The sequence below is a fragment of the Eublepharis macularius genome, chromosome 6 (assembly GCF_028583425.1).
Source record: "Eublepharis macularius isolate TG4126 chromosome 6, MPM_Emac_v1.0, whole genome shotgun sequence".
In the NCBI taxonomy this organism is placed as follows: Eukaryota; Metazoa; Chordata; class Lepidosauria; order Squamata; family Eublepharidae; genus Eublepharis; species Eublepharis macularius.
The window spans coordinates 77,613,809-77,636,794 of NC_072795.1; the positions used below are offsets into that span (position 1 = coordinate 77,613,809).

The 22,986-nt window shown below is 38.6% G+C and overlaps 1 protein-coding gene across 1 annotated transcript in view; it reads right to left on the reverse strand.

Moving 5' to 3' along the window:
* NRAP (nebulin related anchoring protein) overlaps window positions 1-22,986 on the reverse strand; it is a 76,217-nt gene that overhangs the window by 10,917 nt on the left and 42,314 nt on the right. Inside the window, exons 23-38 of the mRNA XM_054982284.1 lie at window positions 22,546-22,653; window positions 19,889-20,200; window positions 19,276-19,380; window positions 17,699-17,797; window positions 16,616-16,720; window positions 16,179-16,286; window positions 14,443-14,553; window positions 12,321-12,518; window positions 10,770-10,874; window positions 7,901-7,999; window positions 6,630-6,734; window positions 5,707-5,814; window positions 4,305-4,616; window positions 2,780-2,884; window positions 1,847-1,945; window positions 250-354 (exon numbers count right to left, since the gene is read on the reverse strand). Of these exons, the coding sequence (XP_054838259.1) occupies window positions 250-354; window positions 1,847-1,945; window positions 2,780-2,884; window positions 4,305-4,616; window positions 5,707-5,814; window positions 6,630-6,734; window positions 7,901-7,999; window positions 10,770-10,874; window positions 12,321-12,518; window positions 14,443-14,553; window positions 16,179-16,286; window positions 16,616-16,720; window positions 17,699-17,797; window positions 19,276-19,380; window positions 19,889-20,200; window positions 22,546-22,653 (2,184 nt within the window). The remainder of the gene's footprint in view (window positions 1-249; window positions 355-1,846; window positions 1,946-2,779; window positions 2,885-4,304; window positions 4,617-5,706; window positions 5,815-6,629; window positions 6,735-7,900; window positions 8,000-10,769; window positions 10,875-12,320; window positions 12,519-14,442; window positions 14,554-16,178; window positions 16,287-16,615; window positions 16,721-17,698; window positions 17,798-19,275; window positions 19,381-19,888; window positions 20,201-22,545; window positions 22,654-22,986) is intronic.

Genomic DNA, 22,986 nt, shown 5'->3' on the forward strand with positions numbered 1-22,986 from the left:
GTGACCTACAAGGAGTTTTATTTACTCACCGAAACAAATACTCATGCAATTATCCCCCCACCCTCTGATTCAATATAGGCCACAGAAGTATTATTTACACAATTAGATTTCCTACATGGGTATCAAAAATATCCTTACATATATTCAACATTCTTTGAACCAAAGCTGCTTGAATTATATTTATGCAAATGATCAAAGTGTTTTTATTTTCAGCATAAACCACCAACTATAAGAGGAATTATCACTTACATCACTGATATGAAGTGCATTGAGGCGCGCCCGTATAAAATCAGGATGGTCAGGGGGAAGAGTGTATTTGTGTCTAGATTCCAAGTTTCTAGCTCGGTATAGTCGCTGTGAAACCGAATTATATTAAATGAAATTCTGATCAATGTACTTTCACACCATCTATAATGATAACAAACAGCTATTTTCCCAAGAACTACAACATGCAACACATTTAACACTTAAACAATGCCTTTGTTTGTTAGAGCTGCATCTAAATATGCTTTCCACTTTTTAAAAAAAGGTCTTTTATATGTTGCACAAATGAAGATTCTGGGATCTAAATTACAAGTTGCTATCCTGAGGACAATTTTAATTTATAACAAAATAGATATGCTGGTCCAAGATTCTTAAGGAGGTCCCTGTGAGTAAGTGGCAGTAGAATCCTAAGCAGAGTTAAGACCCTTCTACATCAACATCACTGGACTTAAAAGGGTGTAAACAGTTTAAGATTGCACTGTTATACTGGGATGGTACAACTACAACCAGAGGGAAAACACCCTGAGGAACCTATCTGGAGAAATGCCAGTAAATAACACAAGCTTATATGACTGTATTGTTAAATATAAAGTGCTCAGGCGCTCCAAATCTTCAACATTTCTTCACCAATGTCTAAACCTGAACCATGCTAGTGCGTTTACAGTCTGACAGTAAATACAACATGCTAAATATCTAATAAATGCACAATGAATATATTACAGTAATAAATACAATAATAAATACAATAATAAATACAGAACAAATACAAAATCTGCTAGCAAACCAGAAAATATACAGAAACTTCTCCTTTTTGTCTTGCACATACAGAAAGTATTTTCAGACATACAGTCCCAGCACCCATTCAAAGTAAATCCTAATCTCAGTCCAATCTCCTGAAAACAGAGATTTGTTTGTTTGTTTGTTTGTTCTCTTTCAGGGTGCTTGGAATCCCGTTCCCTATCGTGAGGTCTTGTGCAAACCAGCCAAGGTGTGAAACTGCCAAAGGAGGGGTGTGAAATGTTTCCCCCCCTCACCATGAGCTTGCTAGCTATTATCTTAGCCCATTTCGAGCACCTTCCTCGGGGTTAAATGGAATGTACTGATCTTTAAAGTTTCATTCTTAACTTCCTGCTCCAAACTGAACTAGTCTCCTGGTGACAGCCAATACTGGGATTGTAAACATTTTTAGCCCTTACTTATGTTAACAGTTGCTCCACAACTCAACATTACAGCAAATATTTGTAAATATTACTCTTTCTATTCCTTGACATCTGTTTCATCCACAATGGAGAGCGAGAGAGAGTAAATATGAATGACTGGTATGTTCAGTGGGTTTTAGTGCAATCCACTGGAATAATTCTGCAACGTTAGATTAGTAGATTTCTACTTATGATGAACTTTCACACCATCTCTAATAAGCACGACGTGCTTGTGTTTTCTGCAATTGTAACACTGATTTGTCAGGCATCAGCTGACAAGAATCTTCAGTGAAATGCATTCCTTATTATTTCATGCTCCTAGGGATAAAGGAGGTAAAAGATAGCCTGTTTATGCCCTACAACATATCAAAAATTTAACCTACTTCATTGCACTGAATGTAGCTATTCTTAGCATGGATGAAATCCAGAGAGTCAGTCACTGTTGTGAACTTCAGACTATTTGGTTTTTGACGATACTTTGTCTAAATAAGGAACAAAAGGCAATAAAGGATGCTGTTACACATTGTATGAAAGGAAGATTTCAGGTGGATAATATCAGACATTCAAACTACATTTCCCCTGTATTAAGTAATATAAATATATTGTAAAATGGAGTCAGAAAAAAAAGTCAAGAAACATTAAGAAAAGTTTGCCCTGAATATGTGTTGAAGCCGAGGAAACAGCTTGTCAACAGAAATGCAGATATATTTGGGTTGTTACTTATTGCTGATTCAATTTGGATTCAAAAGTCCCATAGTGGGGTTTCTTTTAGTAAGAAGGATAAAACAAACAGAAAAAGGCTCTTTTTAAAGTTTGTTTTTACCATTAAATTTACCAGTGTGACTCAAATATGTTATAGCAGTGATGTATTCAATAAAATTATTTTTGTCTGGGCAAATGGAATTAGTACTCAAAATGTCTCATTCTCCAATTTTTGGATCTCCAAACTATAGTTAGGACTTTCCCCATGTTAATAACATGCATATCAGGATAAATCATTCTCCAGTTCAGTGTCAGCATCAAGTATGCGATTTTTAAAACTACATCTCACCTGCTTAACATTCTGATGCTGAATTCACTGCTTTTATTTATTGCTACATATTTTTGTTGTTCAGAGTCTCCTGATCAGGATAGAAAATATGCATCAGGATGTCACAGGTGGACTCCTATCTTTGGTAACGTACGTCTGTTGTATAAACAGGTTCCCACATCAAAAGAAAATGCTAAGCTACATCCATAAGTGTCATGTAACAAGGAGCCTTGATGGTAAACAATTCCTACAGATGTACCATCCCCCATGAAAGATTTATCAGTACCTCACTGATGAGTTCTCCAGCCTTCTTTACATTTTCTATCTGAGGGGATCTCAGAGCCACCCAGCCAACTCCCTTCATGAAGTTCAGGTCTGATTTGTAGTGAGACTATCAAATAAGAAAAAAAAAGTCTGTACACTTTATCAGATTTTTCTATCTTGATATGAATCCCTGGTTTGTATTAACATTTTTACTTTTCTGTTTTTCATGCATGCATCATCTTGTTGAGCCAAACTGTTTGCATTCATCTTCTCAGAATTAAATTATGTATCATACACTAAATACAAAAGGAGCCACACAACTGAATTAACATAACTCAGAGAAGAAAGTAATAACCTGTTGGCAGAACTGGTTCCTTTCAGAGCAATTTTAGAGAAAGGACGGTAAATCAGGCATACAAAACTATATTTTTCAGTACATGCATTCTGATAAACTGGGTGAGATAGCAATGTTTACTTAAAGCTCCACGTCTAATAGCAGGTTAAAAGAGAAATGGGACAATGAATTAATACAGTAAAATATGGTTCAATGAAAGATGAAGAATTTAAGAGTGGCATTATGTTGAACCAAATAGTATGCAAGAAAAAAAGAAGCATTATGCAGAAACAAACCCAATTCTGACACTGACTTTACTCTATACAGATAGTGGGTCTTTGATTAGTGTAACATTATAATATACATATTTTCATTTGCTTGTCCTGTTTACATATTACAGATTTAGGATCACATTTAAAAAATCTTAGGTGTAAACCTAAATGAAGTAATATGTGAAACAGAGTTTAGCTAGAAAGCCATTCTGGAGCAGAAATTTGGATGCACTCCTAGCTAAACTTTCAGCAGAGTATCCTTTTTAAGTATACTGTCTGGTAGTTAACATCGAAGTGTAAAAGTCCATGCCTCTATCAAAGCAAAGAAGAAAGAAAGTTAAGGTGCCCTCTTAACACAATAGCTAAGCTCCATATTAATGGATGGCTTTTTACATTGGGATCCCCCAGCTTGCGCAACACATTGCCTTTCTCTCACCTCAGAAAAAGAACAAAGGCAATTGGCACATTTGCTGCACAGAGAGGAGAATCCAATGGGGATTCTTCAGTTATCTCGTTGGCTTTCATTGAAGAGATAAATCGTGCAGAGCTCTTTTAAGTTGCCTTTTGTTGCAATGTAGAGTTGAGTTTGGAATGTTATATCATGGGTACAGTAAAGTAAGGCAAGCAGGATAGAGGCATTCTAGAGCTTTGATTTTGGACAAGGCTCCTGTCAATGGCATTTTCACTTATATTTGTTCAGCTAGACAAGTTTCAGCTATTAGTTCTAAATTTAACAAGATCCTACAGTTTGACCTCTCAAGTAATATTCTGAGCTCCATAAGCAACCACGCCCCAGGAGATATGCAGGTACGTGCAGAATTTGGCAGGCACATCTTTAAAGTATCTGGCCTTATTTTTGTGAGCTGGCATACAAATGCACTTTCTTGATTTGCTATTAATGCATTTTCAGTATCAAGAAGGGGTGAGGGGTCTCTCTTTACCTCACTCTGCAACAGATGAACTCTCTTTGCCCACTTCATCTTCAAGTCCTCAGGGAGCACTGTATATTCATGCAGTCTCTTCTTGTAGTCTTGGTCGCTCACTAAGTTTTGGGCCTTCCTGGCATGGACTAGGTTTACCATGTCCAAAGGCAAGTTATACTGAGAACTGATCTCTCTAGATCCTTTCTTGTATTCCCACTCACTCTGTAACTTAGCAGCATATAAGCAGTGGAGCAACCTGGTATCATCCATAACGCTTCTGGCACCAACGTGCTTTCCTCTCTCCCTTACAAAGATATGCTTGTATTGAAGCTGGGAAAGAAAAGGAAATTCTATTTAGATGGCAATTGAGCATTTCAGACTCTTTAAAAACTAGACATTATGTCTAAGCAGCCAAAGGAAGAAAAAAAGAGAAAAGAATATAAGAGAAAATGATCAATGCAAAGCATCAACAGACCAGGAAAATGTCATTCATGTTACTGGCATCTTTTATTTTTCCTATTCCCAAACTTATTCAGTGCAACCATACTCCAAAGGAGCAGAACTTTTATCTTTAAGAGGTCAACATTCAGCTAATACAATTTCCCCACCTACTGCTACACTGTGATAGACTGTATGACATGCTGCATCTGTGTTTCTTTCATGCTTATTAGAAACTCTTAAAGTGGCCCAGGTTCAAATCCTCATTTTGCTATAAAGTTTGCTGGGTTACCTTGGACCAGTCACTCTTTCTCAGTGTAGCCTACTTCACAGGGTTGTCATGAGGATAAAATGGAGGAGGGAACAGTGATGCCCATCACCCTGAGTTCCTTGCAGGAAGGATGGGATAAAAATGTGCTAAGTAAATAAAAATAAACTGGCAAACCTTTGCATCAATATCTGGTGATGCTGAATGGAGGCCCCAATACTTGATTTCTCATCTAATTAACTGATCTAAAACGAGCCTCAAAAAGCAGAAAAACAACCACATGATCATAACTATATTTTACAGACTTTCATGGACACTTTATATTTCTCTTCATTATCTCTAGAGACAATAGACAAGGGAATAAAGAAATGTGTGGGCAGATAAGTATATGCATAAATAGTATCATCTTAGATGCGCTATATATTTTGGAATTGCATATCCAGAAACACTTTTTACAGATATATAACATTCTTTGTTTTCTCCTGCAAGTCCTGATGCAAGATCTTCAGCATGGTTTGATTTCTGATTAAAAGTGACTCTTTTTTTAATTCACACAAAGAATCTCATTCATAAGTAATACATTTTTTTCTGTCTCGCATCGTTGTCTCACATGATTATGGAGCTGCTTTAATTCAGTAAAATCTGCTTTAGACAATGTATTACATGAAGTTAACAAAGATTAGGCAAGATGGAAGGTTGCATAATTCAACTCACATCACTAGCAATTTCTCTTGAGGCCTTGGCAGTCTGGAAAGGAATTGCTTCCATTGTCAGTTTGTAGCCTTGAGCGCGGAGATTATGCCAAGATTCCCTGTATTTTGCCTAAAATGGAAATGGCAACTTTAGATTTCTTGGTTAAATTTTAAAGCTCAAGTAAATTAACAAGAACTCTTTGTTTGTTGTACAGAGTTAGCAAGTCAACATCTCACTTCCAAAGATTTTTGAATCGGTTATAAGAAGTTCAAAAACAATCTATATAGAACAGTAAATGAAATACTGAATTCCTTATGTGATCTTGTACTGGTAAACCAAGGAAGCAATCTTAAGGAGGTCTACTCAGAAATAAATCCCATTTTATTTAGTTTTCCTACTTCCGGGAAAGTATTCTTAGGACTACAGCCTAAATGTGGGCAGGTGAAAGTATTCCAGCTCTGTAAGTATGAGCCAGGTCAGGGCACCTACATCACTGCCCCAACACTGTGCCCCAGATAAAGCCATACCTTTGCATCCAGGACCTTTATTTAAACCAAAAATTCTGTACTTTTGTAGAATCTGAGACATATATTGTTTTATTGTATTTTGCATGAATTCGTCGGTTTTTAAAAAACATATTAATGTCAATGAATGCAGGGGTGCTGAAATTGAAATCCCCTAAAGAAAATGGTAGAGAAAATACTGCCAGGATTTGTTTCCAACAATCAGTGCCACCAAAATGACAACAAGCTCTACTGGTTCTTGGGGACTATGGAAGTTGTTCTTCGATCTCTTAACATCAGCCAACAGCCTCTAGGTTAATAAATGAAAATCGTCGGCACCTCCCTTATTCGCAAGTTGGGTAGTGCCCCTTCCCTACCTGTACCCAGGTACTAATCTACATAAAAGATCTTGATCAAGCCCAACCATTGACAGGCACTTACATCGCTGAGGTTGATTGCATTTATTCTTGCCCTGGTGAATTCAGGCAGTCCCAAAGTTGTTGTGTAGTGATGCAAACTATCCTCTCCTGCTGCCTTATAGAGGCGCTAGGATAGATTTTTATGTTTTGGGGGAAAAGAAGAGCAATTGATAATATATTCCTTTAAATTTTATCAAGCAATGCTTCTAAGTGAAAATTAAAATAAACTGAATATATATTTATTATCATAGAATACTTTATGCAGAAATTGGCCCACATAAAATAAGTTTCATATTTAAAGAGTTTCGGCTAGCAGGCAGACACAATTATCACATAGCGCCCCCCCATCACTTATTTATTTACAAACATATAAATAAAAGTATGCTTTAAATGCAAAAAATAGCATTTTGAGATACAAAGTAATAGATAATAATATACAGATGTTGAGTATATAAAAATTAAATCACTAGAGGCTTCAAACCTGCCAATAAAAGCACAACTAATATTAAACTTTAGCATAAGCTATCTTTATCATCAGATTATGAACTGGCAACAATAACAAAAAGCTGTTTTAATAGGGGATGCTGTGGTCTCACTCTTAGCTTCTTAGAGTCTTATTTGATGACATTTTTAATAACACTCAATATAGTTATGAGAAATGATTAAAAAGGAAGTTCCCGGTTTGGGGCATGTCAACTCCCAGATGTTGCCTTGATTTTTTAAATGTCATTGGCACTGAGAGTTTGCAAGGCCACCTGTATAGTCTGGGGAAAAAATCAGAAACTAGATTCTTGGTCTCAGGTGTGTTAAATGGGCTCATGAGCGAATTATTCGCATTCATATTAAGCACCACTAAGAACTTCCTCCTAGAATGCCCTACCTTTGCATGTCTTTGCATGATGGTTGCTTAAAAGAAAGAAAGAAAGAAAGAAAGAAAGAAAGAAAGAAAGAAAGAAAGAAAGAAAGAAAGAAAGAAAGAAAGAAAGAAAGAAAGAAAGAAAGAAAGAAAGAAAGAAAGAAAGGGACAGTTGTATGAATTATATCTAAGAGCTGCTCTGATTTTTTTGCTAGTGGTTTGTTTTGTTTTAAAGAAGCAATCTGATTGACAAAATGATACTAAATGTTTGTCCAGGAATAATAAAATATGATCTAACCATGCTAAAGGATAAATCGATGATGCCTTTTCCTCCCCTTTTGATGTATTATATTTCTCGAAGAGAGCTTCTCTCCTCCCATTCCCAGCTCATTGCATTTTAAACAGCATATTTTCTGATCCACGTTAGCAGAGCCTACCTCATTAGCAATCATATTGCTGAATTTTGCATGAAGGAGGCCAGGAGAGTCTGTCACCGATGTATACTTGAAGGAATTCGGCTGCTGACGGTATTTACTCTGAATTCACAGACAGACAAAAAATGAATGCAAGAGCTAAGTTGTATTATAAAACAAAACCATGGCCCTTTTCACACTACATACCTGCTTCCAGAACATCGCGAAACGCAGCACAAAAAACGCAAAAGATAGTGTCTTCTCGTGAGATTTTTGTGCGATGTCGCAGAAAACTCTCGCGAGAAGACGCTATCTTCCGTGTTTTTTGCGCTGCGTTTCGCAATGTTCTGGAAGCAGGTATATAGTGTGAAAAGGGCCCATTATATGACTTATACAACTGGTGACTTGTTGAGCACTCTTCAATGGGCCAGGCCTATTGATCTATTGACCCCTGTGCCTGTGTAATCCTTTGCTCCCACATATTTGCTGGATCTGTCTCTCCTTAATGAAAATGACATAGACCCCACAGGCAAATGAGCCATTCAGTTGCAATGGCCCTAATTCTCAGTGTTTATGTTTTCAATCACCTTTCAGCTCTCCTGAGATAAAACATCGCTAATCAATTGATCAATAAATGAAAAATCAGCTAGATCCATTCCTAGATCTGTGACAAAATGTCAACTTTAGAATATTATGGGAAATATGTATTTTTTTTCCAACAAGTGGACAGATTGGAAATTCTTCTCCTACAGTCCGTCAGCACCCAAGCATGCATGTGCAGCCTTTGCAAGAGGCCCTTCACAGCAAAGCATCAGGTTGCTTCTGCTCCTTCGACTCCTGACGACTACGAGGAAGGCTTAAACTGCTCCCCCCCCCCCTGGCAGTCAGGCCTATGGATTCTTGTGGATATTTGCTGTTTGGGGGGGGGAGTAATACCAGGAGCTCCACTCATGAAACTGCCGCATCTCTTGTTATTTGGTGCTCTGAGATGACTCACGACAGGGAGATAGAACAATAACAGAAATCAGGGGAACAGGCAGGGATCACGATCAAGGGTGCAACATAGCTCAGTTAAAACCAATGCATATTTTGCTGCTCAGTTCAGTGTGATTTGGAATTATGCACTATTTATGAGTAGGGCTGTGCGCTTCAGTATTCACTTGGAGTAAAAATACCCAAAGCGAAGCCGATTCAGAAATATTCTGGATATCCAAATCGGGGCCAGCATTCGGAGCATAGTGAAGTGAGGGGGCAACTCCCCCACCCCTACCCCCACCCCCCTGGGGCAACCCTTCCACCCCCTGGGGAACCCCTCCACCCTCCATCCATGTACCTGGTGGGAGGGTCAGCAGTGCCGCGGGCCGCTGCCACCAGCATGCTGGCCCCAATACGGAAATCCAGAATCAAAGCTTTCCGAAGCTTTCGGAAAGCTTCGGGGCTGAGTTTAAAGGGCCCCGCTGCTGCTTGCAAGCAGCAGCGGGGCCCTTTAAACATCATCCATCCTCCACCCCCACCCACCCCCACCTACCTTGTTGGCGGCAGCCACCACTGCCTGAGCCTGCAGGGCATTGTGGAAGGCCGGAGCTGCCTCCTGCGGCTCTTCCTGCCCTTCAAATGGCTGTGGCACACCAGCACCACAGTGCCCAATTGAGGGGCAGGAAGGGCTGGAAGAGGCGGAGAAAGCCCCTCCTGCCCCTCAAATGGCAGCTGCAGCGCTGGTGCACCATGGCCATTTGAGGGGCAGGAAGGGCCAGATGAAGCAGCTCTGGCCTTCCCCAATGCCCCGGAGGCTCAGGCAGCAGCAGCACGAGGCTGTGACAGCCTGGAGCTTCCAGGCCGTCGCAGCAGCCTCGTCCTGCCGCCACGGCAGTGGCAGCATGAGCCTGCTGCGACGGCCTGAAACGTCCAGGCTGTCGCAGCCTCATGCCGCCGCTGTCACCGCAGCAGCCCGTGGCACAGCTGACCCTCCTGCCAGGTACATGGATGGGGGGTGGAGGGGTTCCCCGGGGGGGTGGAAGGGTTTCCCCAGGGGGGTTGGGGGGTAGGGGTGGGGGAGTTGCCCCCCTCGCTTCACTATGCTCCGAATATTTATGGAGCATACTGAAGCGAGTAAAGTGCCTTAATTCCAAAGTGGCTTGCCACTTTGGAATTAAGGTGTTTCCAAAAAATTTTCCCGCTTCAGGGAAACCCGAAGTGCGAAACCCAAATCAATCCCCTCCTGCACACCCCTATTTATGAGTGGAAGATGCAATGCAAAAGCCAGTGAGGTTGGTGCAGAGCATGAACTTGTTTGTATTGTGTACAAGTGTCTACAGCAAAAACTGAACACAACTGAGATTTTCAGCCACACTCAGGATCAAACTAGATATGATGGGGTAGCACGTTCATTTATCTATGTTCCTGCCTAGTTCACGATTAATGTGTGGGCTGGAAAGTCTAGTTTCACAACAAAAAAATGTGCACAATTGAAGGGTGTTGCACCTTGGAGAAAACCTAGATAAGTCCTGACGCTGTAATTAAAAAAAGGAAGGGAAGAAGAAACAATTCTCTCTACTGGCCACTTATGTAGAGTCATTTGGGGTTGAAGAAAAGTGATTCTAAGTCTAATAACAGAACACAGACTTCCTTTCATCTGAAGAGGAACATTTTCTTCTGTGTAACAGCCACTTGGGTCCTCCTGATTACAGAAGTTTGTGGAAGTAGTTAGCAAGGTCTGCAAAACCTTGAACTCCATTCAGTTCACCCAGGATGTGAATTGAGTGATCAAATAAAGAGGGAAGGCGAGAAAGGGAGCCCACCCTTAATCCAGGGAATTCCTTTGCCAACCCATTTTTACAGAGACATCTGGCAAACCCTTGTTTGTAGCACAGAAATCAAAACCCTCTTTTGTTACCTCGCTGATGAGTTCAGAAGCTTTCTTCTTTGCTTCAATCTCTAACGCCCCTGGTGTAATGCAGCCAACTCCTCTCATAAAGTTCAAATCAGACCTGTATAAATTCTGTGAGAAACCAATCAAAAATAATTTATAGCAGAAAATATGAGAGACAGTATCGTTCTCTTAATGCATTTGTTAGAAGTAACATCTGTTACACAATTCTTATGTAACTTCCAGCCCTACCGGAATGGTACTTGCATGTGCTATGTAGTTGTGTTTTTTATTTTATTTTTTAATGTATTGGTGGAAACCGAAAAAGAAACAAACCAAACAAAAACATAAGCTTCTATAAATGGTTTTCAAAATAAATCCATAAGCAGTTGTCACATATGTGATACATTCAAATGTTAATAAGTTTATAAGGTCCTCAATCCAATGAGTTATGGGAAGTGGGCTTTTGTATTTCCAGTGTTGTAGTATAAGTCTTTTAATGACTGTAAGGGCATGGAGGATCCATTTCCATTGACTGTTGGTTAGATTCCAGAGACAGGCAAATGGTTTAAAAATATGTAAACGCCCTAAAAAATAAATGAGATTTCTAATACAAAATTAATAGGAGTAATGATTTTCTTCCAGAAGGTACCTTTACCTTTAATGATTTTCTTCCAGAAGGAACAAATAACTGGTGTACCCATGTTTACATTCATTTACATTTTATTTATTTACTTTATTTAAACGTATATTGCTGCTTGCTCACCACTTAAAATGTTCAGAAGTTCCAGTTGTAAGTATAGCATGAAATTAATTTCTTTTAGATGGGAATGCATGAGATGTCTTTGAAGTATTTTCTTTATTTACCAATATGCAAATATAGTTTAAACACTATACAAGCCAACAATTCTCTTAGCTCCTATTAGATTTCAAGAAGAGCTTGCACTCGAAAGTGTTTTTTTCAACTAATTTACAGCTCGGATGGTCTGCCTTTTTCTGGATCTCTCTACCAAAACTGCAGACTGCTGTTCCTTCATGCACATTTATGTATTCGTTTAATTACTTCACTTATCCTCTGCCTTTTCCCCAATGGGGACTCGAAGTGGCTTACACTGTGCTCCTCTCCACCATTTTATCCTCACAGCGAGCCTGTGAAGTAGGTTAGTTTGAGAGTGTGTGACTGGCCCAAAGTCATCCCATGAAGCTTTCATGGCAGAGTGGAGATTCAAACCTGGGTCTCCCATATCCTAGTATGACCTTCTAAGGACTAGAACTTTCTCCAAACTCCTAGGGGTATCTCACTCATCATCTCCTTACATTAACATTTTTTAGCCAAAGACCCTGACTCCCCTTAGGTGATTCTTTAACCTTAATGATGGATGCACCTTTCTTGTAATTTACCTATGAAATCAATACAAGGTGCTGATATATATTTACCAAAGATATCTAAGGTATTTATCAAAATAAATAGCAGCTACAATTGTTCACATTAATATTTGCACTGGCTCTTTGAATTTTGTAGCATAAAATTGCCCCCCTCTTCAGTATGTTAAATGTGATATGGAAAATTCAGCTTACCTCACTCTGTAGTTTATAAGCTTTCTTAGCACACTGAAGTCGAACATCTTCATCCAGGGAAGTGTAGTCATGCAGCAGTTGCCGGTATTCCTGATCACTGACCAAAGACTGAGCTTTTCTGACATGTACTAAGTTCACCATGTCTAATGGAAGGTGGAACTGGCTCTTCTGATGGTGAAATCCTTTCTTGTAATTTACCTACGAAAGGAATATAAATAATACTGTCTTACTGAAGTCAATTGAGACAAACTCAGGGAAAATGACTAGAAAATCTATAGAATTTTATCTTCTTTTTAACCCAATTACAATTCTTATTTTTTAAATGTTAATATTATCATCACTGGTGCGACTAATTCTTGGGACAGTTGAAAAACATCCAACTCTCCTTAGAACAGCAGTGGTAGAATCAGGGGGAAAGGGTTTTCGTGGTAAGTTAGAGGAGGAGGGCTCCTGCTCAATGCTCCCTTCCTCCCCCTGTAGTCCAGGGCTTTTTTTCAGCAGGAACACGGTGGAATGGAGTTCCGGAACCTCTTGAAAATGGTCACATGGCTGGTGGCCCCACCCCCTGATCTCCAGACAGAGGGGAGTTCAGATTGCCCTCCGCGCAATCCCCTCAGTAAACTCCCCTCTGTCTGGAGATCAGGGGGCGGGGCCACCAGCCATGTGACCATTTTCTCCGAGGGCAACCCACTGAGTTCCACCACCTCTTTTCCCAGAAAAAAAGCCCTGCTGTAGTCTAATATTCAGGATCTGCTGGCTATAATCAGCCACCATCAGCCGCCCTGAAGCAAGACCCCTCTTCCTGCCTGTCTGCCCACTTTTCTCTCTATGCTTTCTTGCTCTCTGCTGATAGGCAAAACATTTCACATTGTCCCTTGTCAGATAACAGATAGACATTTAGAGGGAAGAGATTTGGCACCCCAGCACTTGGAGGGAGAAGGGTCTTTTAGGAAAAGCAACAGCAGTACATGCTCAAGAAAGGCACACAGCTGCCACAATAGATGCCATTGAGCCACTTGCTTGAAGGGAATCTTCATTCTGGCTTAGCACTAGTATTCCAGGGAGAAAATTAATGTTAAGATATTGTCACATAGCTCTGCAATATCCAAGTAACAGTCTTGGAACATCTTAAAATCTAATGTCTTGTAGTATAATATTATTTATTTAACAAAGTGAATAGCCAGACTTTTTGTCCTCATAAGAACCTCCAAGTTGACTAACAAATTAAAACATACATACATTTTTGGGAGCCAGAGCAAGCTCTGTCAAAAACATCTTTCAAACCAGGTTCCAGCTCACCAAGTGGCATTAGGCTCACAAAAAGTTTGTCTTTAAGGTGCCACAAAACTATTTGCTGTTTGGGGTGTAGCTAAGTAACACGGAATTGGCTAAGTCTGGGGTCTGTGCTATAGGAACATGGATTGTGAGATTACCATGGACTATGTTTGAATTATGTTTGAATCAAATTTTGCTTCCAACTAACTGCAAAAAAAAGTATTATTGAAGAGCAGGAGAGCAATGCTTCAGCAATACAAATACTTGATGAACAACGGTTAGTCCACACTACAGTTTGCAAAAGCTGGCTTCTGACCATGGTTACAAACTGTAGATTAGCAGTGGTATCAGTGCAAACACAACTCAGTACCACAATTAGTTTAGTTCAAAAAACAGAACAAATGGGGAACTGGAACACTATCACCATTGCTATGAGTTTGGGAATATTATGTCCGCACTGAGCCAATACGTGCAATGTAGGATTTCTGAAAGTCTGGAAAGGCTGAATGATTTTGGGGTACCAATACAAAATTACACTTTGGAAATTGTAGTAGTGTACAACATGCACTGCTTTGTTCATCCAATACACACTTAGATATGCTGCTTCCACTGGAAGACGATAAACCTCTTATGGATGTTAGGTTTACACTGAAGCTCCTCCTCTGCCCACAAAGAATCACTTGAATTAGGATGAATCAAGTTACATTGTTGCTGTGAATGTACTTCCAATTCAAAAGGAAGTGTTGGTTGTGCAAACAGTCCAGCAAAGTTCATTTTTCATGACAAATGAAGCTTCTTAGAAATGCACCAGTGCATGTTCTCATCACATCTTATTCCATGCACTTACATCACTTTGTAGCAATGCTGCATGTACAGAATGAGAAATGTTAATATCTTCCAAGCCACATGAGCCAATCATCTGTCCTTTCATTCTCTGAAATGCTTCTTTGTACTTGTACTGAAGAAGAAAAAAGAATAAAAAAGGCATAAGAGAAAGGAATATTTTGGCTATATTTGTATTACTTTTTGTTGCCTTCTCAGCAAGTGAATGTTTAAATGAAAACTAAGTAAGTCTTATGGCCACTGCAAAATAGACTATGCTAATTCCAATATTATAGTGCACAAAGAGATTTTAGAATGTACTTAGTAAATAATTTTTGATATAAATATATCAACTAAATTTTGACTTATTTTTGTTAAAAATAATATACTTGATTTGATGGTCTTTATATTTTTCAAGGCAGAAATGCATAGACTTTTTTGTTAATATTCTGGATTCGATGTTATATGGGTTTGGTACTTCTACATGTACCCTGACCTGGATAGCTCAGGTGAGCCTGATTTCATCACATCTCAGAAGGAAGCAGGGTTGGCCTTGGTTAGTAATTGGATGGATACCTCCCACTAAGGCAGTCAATGACAAACTACCTCTGCTAGTCTCTTGCCATGAAAACTCCACCAGATGTCGAAATAAGTCAACTATGACTTGAGGGCACTCCCTTCCAGCACCACTTCAATATGTAATACTTTTTGATAACAATAAAAAGCCTACAAAACTATATGGCAACTGTCATGTGAAACCAATAATAGCATTAAAATGAGAGTTTTCTGTTGCAATAGAAGCAGATTCTGGATTTAAGATTTCAAGTTATATTTGCAGACATGCATGTTATTTTGCCAAGAAATAGATTCAGAGGGACTTTCAGGAGAATAACTTTAAAGCACTACAGTGTTGCAAAGATTTCAAGGATATAATAAAATGATTTAAAAACATACACCACATAATATCTTTTATTTTATTAGGATTCCATCCTTTAACAGTAGGTTAGTGACTCATTGCAATCAATGAAATCAGTGGGCTTAGACTAGAAAGACACCTCATAGGATTATACTGTAAAGTTAAATCATAAGTGACAATTGCAGAATTCTTAGTTAGATATTTAGGAGTTTTTGAGCAAATGCTTCTGACCTAAAATTAATTGAATAAAAATAATCAGAACCTAGCATGCAATATTTTAGTAGTCTTTTTCCATACTTTTGCCAGGCCTACCATATTTATTTTGAGATGAGGACAAGAAGAGCGGCGTTCGTTTTTCAAGCTGGCTTACTGGATCTGTGTTTTGCTGCTTAATTTTACTGTTCTTTTTCTATTATTTTGTGCTTCCATGAGCTTATGCAAGGTGGGATGTCTACTGCTGTATTTCGAGCCTATCCAGGATCTCTGTTTGTCTTTTTCGCTGTCACAGCAGCACACTAAATAGATTACACCACTAAGCTCCAGTATGTCTTTCCTATGTCAGTACAGTTAATTCAGAATCCATTTGTGTATATGTGAGGTTAGGATTATATATTCCAACACGTATTAGAATGAATTTACTTAGGAAGAAAGGCATCTGTTATTTAGCTCAGTCATTACAGTTTTGAAAGGTCCTCTGGTACTCTTCACATTTACCCTTTAGCCTTAAAATATTTGCTTTCTTTCTGCATTTCTCTTCTTAGCGTCTAAGCAAATTTCCCTTAGGATAATTTTTTCTGCCAAGATCTCCCATTATATCTCAGACTGTTGCTATTAAATCAACTTACATCACTTATAATTTCACTGGAAGCCTTTGCTGACTGGAAAGGAATGGCATCCAATTTCAGTTTATAACCACCATCTCGTATCTTGCTCCAGGATTCCTTGTAGCGAGTCTGTTTGGAAATGATAAACAGAGCCAACATAGATTTATTGACATTTGAAGCTTACTCTCCATACAGTATGCACAAAGTTACATCTAGAAATGCATTCCCATTCCCTTGTGTCTAGTTATGGCTCATGCTGCTTAAGGCCAATCTTTAAAGCTTCTTAGAATGATATAGGCCCAAATGATTCTGTACAAGACTTTATTTATTTATCAACTTCATTGATACCCCACCTTTCTTTCCAATGGGGACAAAGCTGCCTATAGAATTACCAGAGATCGATACATTCTTGAAGGTAATAAGGTCTACATAAATTCTGTACACAAGACAACTCTTACCTCACTGATATTTAAACTATTTTGTTTAGCTTGAAGGACCTCAGGAAGATCTGCTGTTTGGGTGTAATGATGCTTTATGTTCTCTCCATGCTCCTTGTACAATCTCTGCCAAATTAATATATAAGCAGTATCAATGCATAAGCAAAGACCTATTAAACTGGGTGTCTGATGATAATTGCAATGAATTCAAAAGATTACTTCCCCCATACCTCATTGTTTATATCAAATGCACATTGAACTTCTGAGTAGTTCAGCACAAATTCAAAGTATGATATAATCTGAGCACGGACATCTTTAAAAATGAAGAATTCCAAGCACATGACATATCAGTTGTTAAACTGTTATCCATTGAATTGTCAGGTGAAAAAGGAAATGCATTGGGTAGTCCTATTACAGGGGCAGAGGTCACATCAGCACAACATGAATTCTTGTTCATGGTTCAACCACATAGAGGATACAGATTTTAAAAATAACTGATACACAGCCTGCTACAGAAAACAATTTCTTGAAATTTTATACTGGAGTGTGTGCAGAGCTAAAATAGTAGCAAACAGTCTGTTTAGTCCTATCTCAGAACTAGTTACACAAATAATCCTGGAGTATTTGTACATATGGGACGGTAGAGATTCTCATGACATATGTGGCACGAGCAATGTTGGAGATGTCCACAAAATGGGAATTTGGTGGTTCCACTGTGCACATGAATCTGAGAACGATAGTTACTAAAATATTCCTGTTTAAATCAGGTATCTACAAAATTTCCACTTAAGAAGGAAGGTATCCTGCTAAGCAGTTTACAAACATGATATTTTATATACAAAACTATGTAATTTAGGATAGAGTTAAAATCATGTACACTAGATGTTCTATGTATGGGATTCCCATTGGGTTCAATAGAGGATAGCAGGTTTCCATTCTAGCTAAAAGTGGCCTTTGTGTGATTCACCTGATCAGAACACAAGTCCCTTGGTGCCTGGGAATGATATCAGCAACAGGGAGTGAGAGAAAGCCATTGCTTCAATCAAGTCTTTCAAAGAGGATACCACTCTTATAATCATAATGTATATACATTATAAAACTTACATCCACAGCCTGGTTATAACTAATTCTAGCCTGGATCATCTCAGGAGTGTCTTTAATACTGGTAAACTTCAAAGCATATGGATGCTGACGGTACTTCTTCTGTTGAGCAGAAAAAGATCAAAGCTGTGAATTTTGTGCTGCTCTTTCATGCTATTTGAAAGAGAAAAAAATCATAGGTTGCTTGAGATTAGAGTGAATTTGTGAACATAATTATTATTCCCCTTTCCTCAGCTTTATCCCTTAGGTACTTTCAGATTAATATTTGTTTCCATGTAACAATAACCTTTACCGATTAATACAAAAGAATTTTCCACCAAAATATAAGAAAAATATTTCAGGATAATCTCACACCTCCTAAAACATCTAAAGCTCCATAACTGGAAAGCCTTTTCCAAATGGTCATTAAAGAATATTTTGCATATACAAATCCCTGAAGAAAATAAATTGTCCAACTAAGCAGTAATTACAAAAATATTTGTATTTCCAAGCTTGATTTTTAAAAACGTTTCTCTTCCACATCTGAGCACAGAAGAGTGTATAATGTCCATTGAGGGATTTCAGGCAGATTCTGTATATAGGTTCCTGGGACTACCAGAGGTTTTAAAAAAAGGTTTGGACATACATAACCTTTTGGAAGATGGATCATATAAATACACAACAAAAATTCTTTGTTGCTTGATGATAAGGGCATGGTGAAAACATAACATTGCATAATAATCTATAGTGTAATCCTATTCCAACCAAGGAGGGTGCTTTGTTATTCTATTGCACTTTTGTTGAAAAAAACAATTGGGTGGGAGTATATGCACACACACAAATATAAGTTCACATTATCTGTGGGTTATATTCTCACAATTAATATTTTTATCAGTGATTTTTAATGTGGACTCCTGTGCAATCAGAACAGACATGGAAGAATTAAACAGAAGAAGAACTGCATTTCTCAGGAGCAAAATACAGTATTTCAAGTGCAGGGAAAATGTAATGTACTTGTACAAGAAGTGGGAAGATACATGTACCATGTTTACATAAAAAACTGAAGCTGGAAATAGACAAAAAAACCCAGATGGAGCCATTGTTTCCTGAGGGTAGGATAGGGATGACAATGAGGTACAATGTGCACAGGAGAGCAGTGAGTTCCTGTTTCCTTCAACTCTCTGAAAAAATGTCATCATTGAGCCTCAATATTGCTTTTGGTTTGAGAGGGAGGATGGAGGCGAAGCTTGTGTGAAAGTAGGTTTTTAACACCATAAATACACCTTCTTTGGCTCTCCCGTGATCCGCTTCATGAAAAAAGTGGACTAGCGGGTAGCAATTGAGCATTGTTTGATTGTCATAATTATTCATAATATCATTTGTCACCTACTTTGTTTTTGCAAAGGCTATAAGGACTCCCACTGTTTCGTGTTTGGTATCTGGCTTCCCTCTAATTACCACCAGTCCTATTCCTGGTTTTGAGAGCTTTCATGTGGGATGCCTTTTTCTTTCTCCTTTGAGTAGAAATTATTTTAATTTTATACAGACATTTTGCACGCATTATGCAGCAAGTTTTGTTACGTGCTGTCATGAAACCTCACCTCACTAATGAGTTCTCCTGCCTTCTTAGCCTGCTTCACATTTAATGACCCAGTGGCGATCCATCCAGCTCCTTTCATCCAGTTCAAATCTGCTCTGTATAGGTTCTAACAAAAGGAAAAAGAAAATGTCCCATTGTTGCTGCTCACACATTAAAAGTGCCACCTAAAGAATTCACACATCAGAACACCAGCTGAGCCAAATTAGTGCCTGCTTTTGTTTCATCCACTTCTTTGCAATTGCAGGCAGTGGCCGGGGGGGGGGCGGGGGGGAGGAAAGCAGAAAAAATATGGTGATATTGCTAGCTGCAAACATTTCTGCTTCAGAGAAAAATTCTTTTATTTAGCTTGCTAAATATTTTCTGCATAAATAAATACTGAAGACATATTGACTACTAACAACCCTGCAGAAGTGTTACAGAAGATTTTTCAGCACATTTAGGGTGAACAAGAACATTAAAAGGAAGCAAGTGAACGTGGATTTGCAAGTGACTTGAGTAACCACTTTTACATTACTGGTGTTATGTCCAAAGGGACAAACTGTTTCTGATTGGCAAAAAATGTTCCTCGTTGTCTGCAATGGTTGCATGCAAGTTATACAATGGGCAATACTTACATCACTCTGCAAGCTGTAGGCCCACTTGGCCCATTCCACTTTCATGTCAGTAGGCAAGGCTGTGTAACGGTGCATGATTGTCTTGTATCCCCTCCCAGTGGCCAAATCCTGAGCTTTCTTGGCATGGACAAGATTGATCATATCCATGGACACATGATACTGAGTATTTGCATTCTCAAATGCCTTTTTGTACTCCAGATCACTCTGCATCTTTGACATATGGAGCACATGAGCCATCTGTGAGTCTTCACTCACATCTTTCACCCCAATCAACTTCCCTCTAGTCTTCTCATAATTCTCCTTATATTTTATCTGTGAAGAAAAAAAGCAATAAACAGTCAATGTGTAGTCATGCCTTGTTTCCCCTGGTAAAATTACTGATGATCATGTACAATATATAAAAATCTTTGCCTCACAAAGCAAGAAACATAAATCAACTTTTATGTATACTTAAACTGAAGACGCACATATGACTTGCGTGTGCTTTTCTTTCAAAAGAAGCATATTTTTTTATTTATTGCATTATCTCAGTTGGCCTTCATGTAACTTGAAACTGTGTTGTATAGTTTGGGGTTTATGCAATCAACAGAGCAATCCTTTTGAGTCCACTGAAATAGGGTGAAGATCTGCTTAGCGTTGCAGTGCAAGTGTCCGTTCCAATTTCTTCCCTGAAACCACTCATTCACGAAACCAAAGGGATACAACATACTTCTGACACAGAAACATCTATATATTTTGTTCCCTGCTCCGGTCAGCCTGAGGAAGAAGCAGGGCTGGCCCTGCCACATTCAGTAAGATAAACAGATATCTCTGGCAGACCTGGATATAAAAGTATGCTCAATATGTTCAATGTTTAATTTTTGTATGTTTCTACATGGGTTGAAGAAACTTAAGCTGCCACTGGGAAAGCATAATTTAAGCTCAGATCATGCTTTAGGCACCAATCAGTTCAAGAAATTTTATCCTTTTACTGTCTGAAGGTTGGTAGTGAAAGTTTAGTTCTTCTTGGTACCAGCCTGATACCAGATTATACTGAACACAACAGCTTCACTTTTTAATTTTCTTCTACAGTATGTTTTTATAGTTTATATTATTTTCTAGTGTTCAATATTTTAATGAATACCAGTATCAAAAATACAGCATTCTATAGATAAATAACATTTGTTTTATATACCCTTTTGCCACAAATTTCTAAGAAAAGGCAAAACAAAACACTAGGAGCAGTCTTCATGAAAGAAGCTGGTGTCAGGCAAGATGGAGGGGTACAGAATAAAGGTCCCCAATGTGGTGCCAGTAGGTGCCATGGTGCCCACCAACACCTTTTCTGGTGGCCACCAAATATTTTTAGATAGTGGTCAGGGCTTTCTGCTTGGCCTTTGGAGATCTGATTGACTGTGCAGATTTTTAAAAACATTCAACTGCAGCTGCCATCACAGTACAAGGATCTTTACTATGTGTCTGAAGGTAAGATGCAGCACCCATTTTGTGGCTGGCTCCACCTCCTACAGCAATCATTGTATGGCAGATATTTTGTGGCTGTGCTCACTATACTGTTTCAGAATTTCAAAGGTGCCCACAGGCTCAAAAGTTTGGGAGACCTCCTGTCAGCAACCCCACTTTCCACTTCCATTCTATCAGCTGGCAGAACAAAAATTAATTTTGAAAAACATTAGTGCAATGTCATTTCTGGGGAAAACCCAGAAGTGATGTCACACTGCTCCAGGAATTACTGGAAAGTCTATGGTTTTACCATAGAGTTTCCAATGATTGCTAGAGCATTAAATGTCATTCCCATCCCTCCAAGGAAGTGACATCATGCCATTGCACCAATGGAACCCCTCGTCCCTGCCCCCCCCCCTGCTTTTACTGGATGCCAGTTGTTATGTATTGACTTAGCTTCTGTCTGAGCTAAGGCTCCTGAAGCCTTCATTACTATTGGGTGTTTTCTGCTGGCAGCAGCCAATCAGGACTGTATAATAAAAACCGATCACTGTACTGTAAATAAGTTACTTTGTATATAGTTAATGCAAACTAAGGTTTCTAGTTATGTGTGCCTATTGGTTGTTGCTTGGAAAAGGGGCGTGGCTTGTGTTGGCTCCTGTTGAGACTGTCAGCAACTGTCTGCTTCCAGTTTCAATAAAGCTATTACTATGAGCTGAAATCTCAATGCTTAATACCAGTCATCAGCTGGTAAATCTATTTATTAAGCTTGTGTTTCAAATATTACAACTAGAAGTTGCACACTCAAGATGGCAAAAGCCTTACTCTCTGAGAAGAAATTAACTAATCCCTCAGATGGGTCTGGAATTAGTAAAGACCTTACTAACTTTGAGGTTTTGGTTTCTGTGAATGAATGGACTGAGCAGAAGGCTCCTGTGTACAACCAGCGCTCCATGTTGTCTAGTGTTAGTCCTAGAACTTATTATGTTTTGCTTCAGTATTTTTTCTACTCTGTCTTGGATCCTTGCTAATGCTATGTCTTTTAAACTTGTATCTGTTTACCTTATGGTATTGTATTGAAATGTACTTGATACTGATTGTATTAACCTCATGCTGTGTAATCCGCCTTGAGTCTCAGTGAGAAAGGCGGACTATAAATAACGTAAATAAATAAATAAAATAAATAATACAATTACTTAATCTTTCTAGATACTCACATCACTTGCCAGATCTCTCTTTGCTTTAGCTGTCAGAAATGGTATTGCGTCAAGATGAAGTTCAAATCCTTTCTCCTTTTGGTTTTCCCAACTACTTTTGTAGAGTTTCTGAAAATACATCAAGACTATAATTACTTTTTGTTACTGTCTTGCACCATTGACTTAACACTGGCATCTAAAAGACACCAATTACATCAGATTCCCTCTGTTCTAAAAGCTGTTAAAGAATATACTGTAGTAGCTAGTCCTTATTCCACATTGTCTGTTGTTCACATTTAGGAATTCCTTATTCTGAATATCAGTTTTAATTTACAGAATTGAAAGAGTTATACAACATTAACCTGGTTTATAGGCTCTTCAGGTTAGACCTCAGGGACTGTCCAGCTATACCAGGAAACAGTAATAACAGAAATAATAGTAGAAAAGAACAAGAGTCCAGTA